Raw genomic sequence first — 13,171 nt, 5'->3', positions numbered from 1 at the left:
CTCCCTTCGAATTGTTCCTGGCCCTTCCTTAAATATGCCCCCATGTTCAAGCCCTTGCTCAGGCCTTCCCCTCCGTGAGAAATGCCTTTTCACCCATCATAAGCTTCAGAAATCCCATCCATCCTTAATGCCATATGCTCCCCCCCCCACCCTGTTTTCCTCTTCATTTTCCCAGCAGTTGGTTCTACTCTCTTGTGGCAGGAAGCAAATTTGACCTTCTATTACATTACTCGGGTAGATGACTTAATTCTTCTACTGAAAGCAAGCTACCCATTCTGTAAGTACAAGAAGAAACAGTTCTGGTTACGTTAAAACAGCAAATTTATTGCATAATATTGAACTATATGCACACACATAGAAAATAAACGTTTCATATAACTGTATATCTTTTTTTAATCTTGTATTATAAAGACTGAAAAACTACCAATTCAGCAATTGGAATAAGTTTTAAAAACAAAAAGCAAAAAATCTACAATCCTTCATTGAGATTTGATGCTGTCTCACGGTTCATAAATACTTCATTTTATATAAATAAGTCTTTTCTCTAGTGACTAGGAATTTAAAATTAGGCTGACATGGATTCTTTGCTCATGTAGAATTTTCTTATCCCAGGATGAAGAAGGTTGAGTGTGTCATGATTTTTGAAATACACGTATTTGCTTCAAACACAATCCTTCCTGAAATCCCACTGTAAACACACATTTCAAATGCAATAAACAAAAGTTCCATAATTAAAGAATGTCCTTAAGTCTTAGCAGTTAGGGAAGAGGGAAAAAAAAAAATCTGAGTAGAAATTTTGCAATTTAAATAGAAAACTAAAATAGACTGCATGCATCCACTAGGAGGAGAGGAGAGGAAGGGACGTTAAGTCAGGTAACAAAGAATGGGATGAAGTGAAGAGAAAAGTAGGAGGGTGGGGAGGAGAGATGAAGTGGTAGAGACAGAAGGTGATAGGGAAAAGGATAAGAAATTTATTAGTTCTACTTTTCTGGGAGAAAATACTCCCTAGAAAATGAAGGCAACCTGCTCCAAAAGCAAAATGATGCAAGAGGGGGAGGGCCTGTTACCTCATCTTGTTGTCAGAAGGGCTTGGCGGGGCCACCAGACAGAATTCGGCTCGGCTGCGAAGCCAAGCGGCTCTGCACCCCTTTCAGGAGGGCCGGGAATAGGCAGGGCCACAGGGAGATGGCCAGTCCCTCAAGAACTGTTTTTTTAGGCAAGGCAGGTTTATGAAAGGCTCCCATAAATTCGCAAGAGTTCCGCCAAAGTCATGGACCCAGATTCAGCTTGTTGGGCTTGGGAATTTCTGAAGTAATCCTTTCCTTCTCAGTCCTTAGGGTTGGACGGCAACAAGCCAGGAGCATTTCCAAGGCTGCAGAGAAAGGGGATGTTCTGCATGTGCAGGTGAGAAAGGACAGGTCAGTCAAATCATTCTTGCAGAGGAATGAGAAGTTAGAAAGACAAGGAAGCGTCATGAGGAAAGATCAGGGCTGAGAGAGACATCTGGGGAATGCGAGTTTAAAAATCCACTGCCCTTTTATCCAGCAGAGTACAACATAGTCACAAGTGCACGGAACAATGGGGAACTGGGTTTAGAGACAGAATCGCTTCCCAGACAAGGGCCAGTTTTTCACCCCATCCCTAACCCCTGATTTTTCAAAAAGGTCACTGCTTACCACCCCAGAAATGCATCAACCGGGTTCAGGATTCAAAAGTTCCAACCCACTTATACAATTAAAAAAACCAGAACTCACTCCCCATGATTTTCTGTATGGGCCTCAACGCGGACGTGGAGGAAGGAAGGGGAATCTGGGGCAAGCTGGGGAGCCTCAGGCCAAACTGAACCCCTCGTAGTTGTCAAGGGCCTGGGTCAGCCGTGCACACAGGACCTCTTTGCTGCTGTACTTGGGGAGGTCCAGAAGGTTGTAGCAGGTGTGGGCCACGGGCAAGTACTCCTCCCCGCTGGCTGTGGGCTGGATGACGATCTGCAGGCTGGCCATGCCGTAGATGGGAATGCGGTCGCTGCCTGTCAGGAACACTGCGGACGAAGAGAAGGGGAAACACCAGCTAGGTAAATGGGGAGCGGCTCTCTGCGGCCCAGGGGGGAACAGAAGGGACGGGCTGACACCCTGTGGCTCACGGGAGAAGTACAACCACTTTTTTGTGCCAATATGTGTTGTATTAATAAATGCTCACTTATAAAAGCAAGAGATTGCCTTTCAAACCCTGTGTTTTGGTTTTATATGGATAAAAAGTCTATACTTTTCATTGGCTAATTTCAGACCCTAATTACACTGACACAAAGCATCCATCCAATGGAAAGATGCTCAAAAATGCCCCCAAATAAAAAGATGGCCTCAGTGAAATGTATGGCCTCATAAATGTTACGAGCTTTCACAAAATCAAAGAGGAAGGGAACTGCTGACCTAGGAAAAGAGCTGACCTCAGAAACCAGGAAGAAGACTACAGTCCATGGGGCCTCAGGGTCTTCTCTCCCCTCAAGTGTCTGTGCTTATTGTACCCCCTTGGCTGGTGAACTTCCATTTGGGATCTGTTTGCTTGCCTTTCCCTGTCTCTCCATTTTTCTTAAACCAGAAGATCTGACACTAACATTATATGAGACATTTCCCTCTTGCGACACACTTGTGACTTGGAGGGAAAAAAAAGACCAACCCAGCTGTCTTTTCCTGTTCTCCAGCACTAGATAACCTTCTTTGTTGAACTGCTGGAAAATTAACTATCGATACAATGAAATCATTAGTTAAGGAGCACTTTCAAATAACCTGTCACTACCTGAGGCTACGATACATAAACATTCTTGCCAAATCTGTAAAGTTAATAAAAATTTATGAAAGTCTAATGGTCTCTGAACAGAAAAGCATCTTCTTTTAAGGAAATCCCTGGACCAAGGGCAAGCACCTCTTGATCGTCACAGCTCCACGAGAACCACTGGCAAATCTTATCCTGTCATTTTCACTCATATGCCGCTTTTTCTCAAGGGCCCATGTAACTGGGCAGAGGGGAAGCGGGGATCTTTTTAGGAATTCTTTTGTAAGAGCTCCGCTTCCTCTCATCCTTACTCCATGGGAGCAATAGAATCTGGGGGTAAATCTTGCATTAATACTAATATATGCTCATTCTTAAAAAGCAAAAGACACTGCCTTTCAAACTCTGTTTTTTTCATTTTATATTGATAAAAATGTTATGCTATTCAATGGCTCATTTATGTCTCTGATTACACAATGACACAAAGATTTCTACTATTTTTAAAAGGGTAATTTGTTCATGTAAACTAGACTTCATTCTCCTTTCCAAATGTACTACCATTCTCAAATGTCATCCAGCCAGTCACAAAGGACCATTTATTGTATGATTCCATTTATATGAAATGTCCAGAACAGGCGAATCCATAGAGACCAAGCAGATTGGTAAGGGCTGGGAGGCTGGGAGGAAATGGGGAAAGATTGCTAATGGGTACAGTGTTTCTTCTCGGGGTAGTGAACGTGTTCTAAAATTAATTGATAGTTTCACAACTCTGAATATACTAAAAACCACAGAACGGTACACTTTGAATGGCTGAATTGTAACAGTATGTGTGTGTGAATTGAATCTCAATAAAGCTATTATAAATCACATCTCCCCAGTTACATCTGCAGTAGACACTAATATTTTCAAAAGGCTAGAAAGATAACGGAGGTTAATCCAAACAATTCGATTTCGTCAATATAATACTTAAAGGAATCACCTTCATATAAAATAAACAGTATTTTTAGAGCAATTAAAAATCAGTGACATGCTTTTCTTCCTTTCATGCCACCCACCCCGTTACACAACAAATAAGGATTAACGATCTCTGCTGCGCCTCAGATATCACTAAGACAAAAAATGTAAACATACTTCCTTACTTACCCTTTACGATTTAAAAGAGTTGAACTTCACCACGGAGTATACCAGCCTGTACCATACGCAAAACTGAAATGGGGACAAACACCATACTGATATTACTTACAGAGAAACTTCTTCTTCTTTTCCAATGGGAACTCATGAAATGTTTCCCAGAATAGTTTCACAGTGGGATGTGTAGCTGAGTAATCACCCTTGTAGATGGCAGTCTGCCCAAAAAAAGACAAAAAGAACAAAATGATCTTCCAGAAGGATATGACAAGTGGACGTCTGGACACCATTTGCACTGGAGAGTAAGAAATAACCACTGAGATGCAGGAGGCCTCCAAGTCCTACTTGACCGGGGGAATACTTAAGAAAGCGACCAGGTTCTGGGCACTGTGCCCGGCCGGGGCCGCTCCCTCGGGGGTGACAGACGGCACCTTGCCGGCTTACCTCCTCCAGCTCTTCCCAGCTGTAGCTGCTGCTCCCCACCATCATGGCCCTCAGCTCTGGAGGCTGGAAGAGCTCAAGCACTTTGCCACCGCACACCTTCCGGAAGCCGCTGGAGAAGGCTGTGTACCACTCATGCACTGAGATTTGGAAGACGTAATTCACATAAGCATCCACAAATTCCTGCCTGCCGGGAGACCAAAGAAGTAGAATACGTTTAGCCCAAAGTCTGGTAGAATTTATCACGTTCCCCTTCTAACTGAGGCTGAGAGAGATGAACAATCTCACCAAATGCTCTCACCAGCAGGCACCCTACAGCATCTTGCAGGTTGCCCCCCAGCCCTAGGATTCCACCAAGGGGGTCTCGGGTCATCTGGGGGCAGGGGAGGCAAGAAGGAAGGGGAGGGGGCCAGGTGGGCGGAACCACACTACTGACTTTATTTTACCTGAGGTGTTCCAGTTTTCATCTTGTTTATGGTCCTACATAATTTAGTTAAGAAAAAAAATAAGACTTTTTCTGCTTAAAAGAAAAAGTCTAAGATAATGGTTCTAGACTACGTCCTTTCTCTTCAAAAATGAATAAAGCTAAACCCATCTGACATTTGTATCCTCCCCTCCTTTAAAAGGTAATTTCCTAACACCTTACTATAAATCCCTTAATTCACCTCTGGAAAGAACTGTCTTAATACAATGGCTCCATCTCACTAAGGATCAGTCAAATGCTAATTACGACAATAGCTTCTGCAAGCCTGACTCAAAGCAAGCTGGCTTCCTGGGCTGCTTACTGTAGATAAGAAGTTGGTTTATCTGGGCAGCTTTCTGCAGGTTACAGGTCAGAGTTCTGGTTTGTTTTGTTTTTGTTTTGGCGGTTTGTGATTTTTTTTTTTTTACCCATTTTTTAAAAAATTTAAGTGTAGTTAATTTTGAATGTTGTGTTAGTTTCAGGTGTACAGCAAAGTGATTCAGTTATATATGTACGATATATATATGACATATATATATTCTTTTTCAGATTCTTTTCCATTATAGGTTATTACAAGATATATCAATAGACTATAGTTCCCTGTGCTGTACAGTAGGTCCTTGTTGTTTATCTATTTTATATATAGTCGTGTGTATATGTTAATCCCAAACTCCTAATGTATCCCTCCCACCCTCCCCTTTGGTAACCGTAAGTTTCTTTTCTATGCCTGTGAGTCTATTTCTGTTTTATAAATAAGTTCATTTATATCATTTTTTTTGGTTAGATTCCAAATACAAGTGATATCATATGATATTTGTCTTTCTCTGTCAGAGTTCCCTTTTGATATATGGTCTGGCCATTGTCTGTGTGTATATTCCGTCTCTGACTAGTGGGAATGTAATCTGTGCACTGAGGCATAAACACCTGGGAGAAGGAGTTGCCAATATCTGGAAAAGTTGAAAATGTAAATACCCTTTAACCCAGCTACTCTACTACCAGCTGGTGCTCCAGAGGGACTCCTCACGTGCGGGCACAAGAAGACAAGGACAGGGCTGCCCTGGGGGCGCAACGGTTGGGAGTCCGCCTGCCAATGCGGGGGACGCGGGTTCGAGCCCTGGTCTAGGAAGATCCCACATGCCGCGGAGCAACTGGGCCCGTGAGCCCCAACTACTGAGCCTGCGCGTCTGGAGCCTGTGCTCCGCAACAAGAGAGGCCGCGACAGTGAGAGGCCCGCGCACCGCGATGAAGAGTGGCCCCCGCTCACCGCAGCTGGAGAAAGCCCTCGCACAGAAACGAAGACCCAACACAGCCATAAATGGATTAATTAATTAATTAATTTAAAAAAAAAAAAGTACAGGGGTGTTCGCTGCAGCATTCTCTTGCAATACAGAAAATTGGGAGAAACAAAACTACATATCCATTAATATGAGAATGGACAGAGAAAAGACAGTAAAGTCATATGATGGAAACCGTAAAGCATAGCACTTTATGGAATATTTGTCCAAAGGAATAGAATCTCAAGGACAATGCTGAGTAAAAACCAAGTTTTTGAATGTTAAGTACAATATAACAGCACTTATATAAGTTGTTTTTTTAACACTTAAAACATTATTAACTATAAGAGACAGTGGCTCTGCCGCTTATGGCTTGTGACCCTTGGGCAAGTTATTTAATCTCTCTGTGCCTCACCCTTTTCATCTGTAAAATGGGGAGAATGAGAGTACATAATTTATGGGACTGTTACTAAAATTAAATGAGTTAATACATGTAAAGTTCTTAGAACTGAGGCCGCCTAGTAAATGTTAGTGATTATTACATTGTTTATGGCTATGAGATTTTGTGTATGAGTATGAAATTATGTATAGGACATATATATAAAATCTGTGTATTTAATAAAAGCATTATGTAAAAACATCTTTGTCTTAATACACGTATTATAAAAATATAAAAACAGGAAAGAATATGCATAAAATTCATAAGCGTTTTGTCTATGTAGGAAAGGAGGGTGAGAGGAGAGGAATAGGATTAAGGGGATGTACAGAAAGAATTTCAATGGCTTCAGTAATTCTTTTTTTAAAAAAACCTGAAGCAAATACTATCTGTTTAAACTTTGATCACAGATACACAGAAGTCTGTCATATTAGTTTAGTGCTTTTGTGTATTTACATTTTTTTCCTAAAAATTAAAAAAAACAGACACTTTGAAGACAGACACTTTCCACGTATCCTCTGTAATATACTACACTTCACAAAACTCCAATCTGAACATTTTGGGTCTCCTCCAGGCAGATCTGGTCACCAATAATTAACCAATCTACACAGATAACTAACTGCAGTATGAGCCCTGACAGTTTGGGGGTTTTTTTCCTTCTTTTGTAGTGCCAGTGCTCTGATTGTGCAAGCATCCACTTGGAAGACGGCTAATGGAGAATAAACACGTTCCAGCCACACAACCAGACTACACGAAGAGGCAAGCTGTCTCTCCCCACTGAAGCTCCTTGGAAAGATCTCGGTTGATTCTGATAACTGACCATTCAGGCCACTCGTTTTTGTTCTCTTCCCACGCATTAAATTCCTGCTCTTATGTTTTAAATTTACAAAGAGTGAGCCCGTGAAACCCTAGGGCTCCACCGTCAACCCCCCAAAAGAGCAGAACCCCAGACCCTCACTCCCACTCTCTTGCTTTCTCCCCACCACCCTTGACCCAACCTTACTGTGTGGCCCCGGTGTACCATGTAATCTCCAGGTCTTGTAAGTAATACACCTTTATTTGTTTTTTCAAAGCGTCCTGATGGATATTTCTGAAGGGCATCTTGCAATCGTATCAGAACCACAAGGACTGGTCCAATCACAACACTGGTTATCGATAGGCTGAGACCAGCATAAAACAATAACCAACAGGCAATGTAATATGCTGGATAGTGGGGTAGACAGGGGTTCAAGTCCAGGGTCTGCCACGTCCTGTATCTAAGCCTCTCTTTTGTCCTCTTTAAAATGGGGTAAATGTTCAGTTTTAAAAATAAAAGCCACCAATGTAAAAAAGATTATTGTACATCTTAACTATAGATGCTGAAAGTTCTCACAATGCAGACAATATACTGCTTTCCTGAAACCCATTAGACAAAGCCTGCAAAACAAAGCATGTTGCCTGCCATCCAGTTCTAGAAGGATCAAGTCATAAGCCGCTGCCGTCACTGACCTACGGTACACACTGAAAGGAATTCAGGATGAAAAACAGGATGACACATTCTGTGTTCTTTGGTACCTAGACAGTTAAGAGGCATATTAGGAAGAATTTCAATGACACCAGATTCTTGCATCCTCCCATACATAAATAAGCACTAAAATCATTAACTTGAGATATCTGAGGGTTTTTTTGTGATTAGCAGTAATCTTTTACCAAGACGTATGTTTGAATATATGTATTTCCCAGCCAAAACAATTCGCGTATATTGGCTCTTTCCCCACCTCTTCCGAGCAGTTCCTCAGAGCTATCTGAGAGGCTACAGTCCTCAGTAAGGCCCCTGAAGAAACCCCAAAATCACAGCTCTCATGTCCTGCATCTTTATTTCAGTCAAGAGTTTTGGCAACCATGAACGGACCCAGAGCAGACTTTTCTCCTTCACCTGAACTCTCCAAGGATCTGGACCTTGGTACCAGCAAGGGCCCTTGTGCCTCCGTGGAGAGTCCAGACGAATTTGGCTGAGTCTCTCCTGGTCTCGGATCTCCTGTCCTGGTTGACAATCCTGAGTTTTATTCGGTAGTGGGTAAGACTTTTCCTTTGTAAGATACTGAGAAAGTGTTCAGCTGAGAGAGAATGGGAAGATTCTGTTCATTTGAAAGACACTGGGAAGGTTCAGACTGGGTGATTAGGTAGGAGGCTGACCTGATGTGTTTCCTCAAATCACCTACCTTAACAGGATTTGTTAGAATAAAAGTGAAGATACCGTAGGAGAGCTTTCAGCTCCACAGATAAGAGACAGAGCTCCTCCCGGCCTGGTTACAGCTTTCTCGGGCAACTGCGGCATTTATGGGAGAAGCAGAAGGCCTCACACGTGCAGCAGGTCCCTAGGGAAAGCCACTCCTTAGACACTCATTCAGCCAGGGGCGCACATACAGGAATGGGCCATTCAGTGCTCAGGGCCCCCAGAGCATTTTCAGGCTGCCAGTAAGAGAAACCCAGACACGTAAAAGAGCTAAAACGACTCTAGGGTGACACCTAGAAGAATTAAGCTCACAAGCCACACATCGGCCCACCACAGTTTTCAGTAGTGATTTTATTCTGGCAAACCAATTTTAAACTGAGAAATAGAGTCTCTCAAACAGAAGAAAAAGGGGTGTCAGATAACCCCTGACCAATACCCCAGACAGGTTTACCTATCATACAGAACTTATACTTGCAAGTACTTACTTACTTCAGAATTAAGGAAATCCTCCCTGAAATAGCCAAGATGGGGCTCTTTTTTTGGCATTCCCAAACTGGTTTCTGCATAAGCAGTTAGAGAAAGGCAGCTTGATAAAACATCTTTCAAAATTCTGACCCTAGGGGCACGAAGTCCTTCTAGGAGGAGCTTGCATTTCTCCCCCTGCATCTATGAGATAGAAATGTTCTACCAGAGCTCTCAAGAACTCTTATCTTACTCTTATCTAGACCATCTCTAATTCCTGGGACTGACGGAAAAAAGGGAAAAAGAGGCCTTTTAACCCCAAGCGAGTAAACTTAACTTATTCCAACTGTTATTTATAAACTAGTGAGTTTTATATTGTAATACCCGATTCATGACTAAGTTTTAAAATGAAGCTATGAGATCTCTGATTACATCTGTCTATATGTCTGTGTGTATGTTATAGATATATGTCTTTACTTCTGAATAGTATTGCCAAAATTAATTTGTCAATGAGCTCTACTTAATTGGCTTAAAGGACATTAAGCACTTATATACAGTCTCAGAAATATAAAAGAAACTAATCCAAATGAATTTCAGGTTCACATGATCTGGGAAATATTCAGTATTAAATTAATATTCGGTACTAAACTTAGTTGAAGTTTGCTGGTTTAATTAATACAGACTCTTTAGAGTCATCGACATTCAGTATAATACTTTTATTGTACCTAGGTTTATTAAAAGTCAACTAAGATTTTATTTCTATTACAAAATTTGTCAGCAAGAAAAATAACTTGGTATGATGAAATTTGTATAAGTAAATTAAATGTAAATGAGATAAGAGTTTTTAGGGGAACCCTTTAGGGATAATTATGTTTTATGGTATGTCTACTTAAAAATAGTTTCTCCAAATATTTGGTTACTTGAAACTTTAGAGTTTTGCTAAATTAGGTTAAATGATGGAAGTTTACTGAATATCTAGATCATTCCAAAATAAAATAATATGCTGAAACATTAATTACTAAACATAGACTTCCTTTTACAGAGAAAAGAAGATATTCAGGACTATTAATAAATATGTTTGGTGCCACACAGAGACATTTTCTATAAGAAAGCACATGTTTTTTAGAAATTATAAACAGTATTCATAAGTTTGTCAATCTACAGGATCCTAACAAAGGAAAGTTTAAAATTGTTTACTTCTTAGTTTTCACTAGAAATTAAGGTTTTTAAGAGTTGAGGGCTTCCCTGGTGGCGCAATGGTTGAGAATCTGCCTGCCAATGCAGGGGACACGGGTCCGAGCCCTGGTCTGGGAGGATCCCACATGCCGCGGAGCAGCTAGGCCCGTGAGCCACAACTACTGAGCCTGCATGTCTGGAGCCTGTGCCCCGCAACAAGAGAGGCCGCGATAGTGAGAGGCCCGCGCACCGCGATGAAGAGTGGGCCCCGCTCGCCGCAACTGGAGAAAGCCCTCGCACAGAAACAAAGACCCAAACCCAGCCAAAAATAAATAAATAAATTAATTAATTTTTTTAAAAAAAGTTGAGAATTCTAGTTAGTATGTGTGATTAAAACTACTAAAATTAGTAAGGGAAACATCTTTGTATGCAAGGAAAAAACAAGGTATAAGGAATGAAAATGCATTTTGTTAAGGGAAAAGAAAGTAATTTTGTCCTCAAGAGAGGTTAAAAAGAGGGAAAGAGAAAAAGGAGTATGGAGGTTCCTTAAAAAAACTAAAAATAGAGTTACCATATGATCCAGCAACCCCACTCCTGGGCACATATCCGGAGAAAACCATAATTCAAAAAGATACATGCACCCCAATGTTCACTGCAGCACTATTTACAATAGCCAGGACATGGAAGCAACCTAAATGTCCATTGACAGAGGAATGGATAAAGAAGGTGGGGTACATATATGCAATGGAATATTACTCAGCCATAAAAAAGAAGGAAAAATGCCATTTGCTGCCACATGGATGGACCTAGAGATTGTCATACTGAGTGAAGTAAGTCAGACACAGAAAACTATCATATGATATCGCTTATAAGTGGAATCTAAAAAAATGGTATAAATGAACTTATTTACAAACCAGAAATTGAGTCACAGATGTAGAAAACAGAATTATGGTAACCAGGGGTGGAAGGGGGAAGGGATAAATTGGGAGATTGGGATTGACATAAACATACTACTGTATATATCGATAAAATAGATAACTAATAAGGACCTACTGTATAGCACAGGGAACTCTACTCAATACTCTGTAATGACCTATATGGGGAAAGAATCTAAAAAAGAGTGGATATATGTATAACTGATTCACTTTGCTGTACAGCAGAAACTAACACAACACTGTAAATCAACTACACTCCAATAAAAATTTTTAAAAGAGAGAGAAAAAGGAAAAGCATAAGGAAAAAAATCTAAAGGTAAAAAAGGAAGTTATATCAATAGAATGATGTGGAAAAGAAACTCTGAGAAGAGTTTTGTGCATGGTCTGGACTGGCTAAGATTAGAATAAACTTAATTGAGTAAATGAATTATAATGTTAATGGTAAGATGGTGAAAAACTAGCAGTTGGTTCTCTGTTAAGGAGACAAAGTTTTCTTGGAATATTTATACGATTTTGATAACCAATTGTGAAGTTTTGTTTTTTTTTTTTTTTTACTTTTTAAGTACTCGGTTGTAACTTTCTATATTTGCCTTTAAAATCTTTTATTGTCACTCTGGTTAAGTATTGTTTCACAGTGACCTATAATCCTATTTGACCAAGTGTTTTAAAAACTCTTGATAACGCTGACAAACTTTCTCAAATCAAATTCTAAATGAAGTTCTTTTGACCTCTAGCTATCTTTGGGATGCTTCAGAAGGCCCCTGAAACATCTCAAAGAGAATTTTTTTTTTTAACATCTTTATTGGAGTATAATTGCTTTACAATGGTGTGTTAGTTTCTGCTTTATAACAGTGAATCAGTTATACATATACATATGTTCCCATATCTCTCAAAGAGAAATATTAAACTAATTAGGCTTATTTGATATGTTAAATTACATGGCTAGCATTATCAAATAAGTAGTGATAAACCTTCTTAGGTTATACTGTATGGGTAAATGTTATTAATATAAATGTTCTAAAAATTATATGAAATTTCTAAAATTTACATGTGTCCTGGTATAATGTTGTCATAATTCTAGTTATTTTAATATTGTATTAAATATATTTAATATGGTGGACTTTATAATTTCATTATTTTAGTATTTTAATCTTGTATTTAATATCTAAAATTTAATATTTAATATTGTAATAGTGTATGAAAATAACCAAATTTCTTTGACAAATGCATTGTAATCAGGTCTTTAACTGTGCCTTTTTAAGTCTTTTGTCATTTACATACAGTTATTGTTTTACTCTGATGCTTTTACAAAAATGCTTCATCTCCAAGAAGATTCATAGAAAGGACTTTTTGACAAGCACAGGTTTATGGTAACTTTCAGATCATACTGCTTAACTGGGTAAGAAATTAAAGAATTCTAATGGAAAACCTGATGGCTTCATAAAACTGTTAACAGAAGATTAAGAATTAATAACATGGGACTGAACGAACTGATGAGGATGATTATAATTTTTATGACTCTTTGAAAAATTTGATTCTTTTTAATGTTTTATTTTTGCAGATTTGAGAAAACTTTTGCTCTTTCCTCTTAAGCTAACTATAATTCATAGCAACTTGGTAAATTATACCTTTGTAAGCGGAACTGAAACATTTATCTTTTCTCTCTGATTCCTCCAGAATTTGGAAACTCTTAGTATTCTTCTTTTCATGGCAATATTACTATTTGCATAAATTCAGTAAGAATCTGTTCTCCTTATAACAGGAGATATAACAGGAGATAACTGGAAACATTGGCTGCATTAATGACTTTGGATGGAATGTCATATTTGAGACTATGCAAAAATCAGATACGAGCAGACAGCTTTAAAGAACTGC

The 13,171-nt window shown here is 39.6% G+C and overlaps 1 protein-coding gene across 9 annotated transcripts in view; it reads right to left on the bottom strand.

Annotated features, from left to right (window-relative positions):
* Positions 1 to 303: 303 nt before the first annotated feature.
* Positions 304 to 13,171, bottom strand: part of HERC3 (HECT and RLD domain containing E3 ubiquitin protein ligase 3) — a 143,051-nt gene continuing 130,183 nt past the window's right edge. For 8 of the 9 annotated variants that reach the window (XM_057546392.1, XM_057546395.1, XM_057546399.1 and 5 more), the window contains 3 exons: positions 4,339 to 4,522; positions 4,010 to 4,112; positions 304 to 2,038 (listed from right to left, as the gene is read on the bottom strand). In XM_057546392.1, the coding sequence (XP_057402375.1) occupies positions 1,830 to 2,038; positions 4,010 to 4,112; positions 4,339 to 4,522 (496 nt within the window). In that variant the 3' untranslated portion in view covers positions 304 to 1,829. The remainder of the gene's footprint in view (positions 2,039 to 4,009; positions 4,113 to 4,338; positions 4,523 to 13,171) is intronic. The other variant, XR_009008308.1, reaches the window with a different exon arrangement.

Source organism: Balaenoptera acutorostrata, chromosome 5 (assembly GCF_949987535.1).
Source record: "Balaenoptera acutorostrata chromosome 5, mBalAcu1.1, whole genome shotgun sequence".
Classification (NCBI taxonomy): domain Eukaryota; kingdom Metazoa; phylum Chordata; class Mammalia; order Artiodactyla; family Balaenopteridae; genus Balaenoptera; species Balaenoptera acutorostrata.
This window is presented reverse-complemented; position numbering and strand designations above follow the sequence as displayed.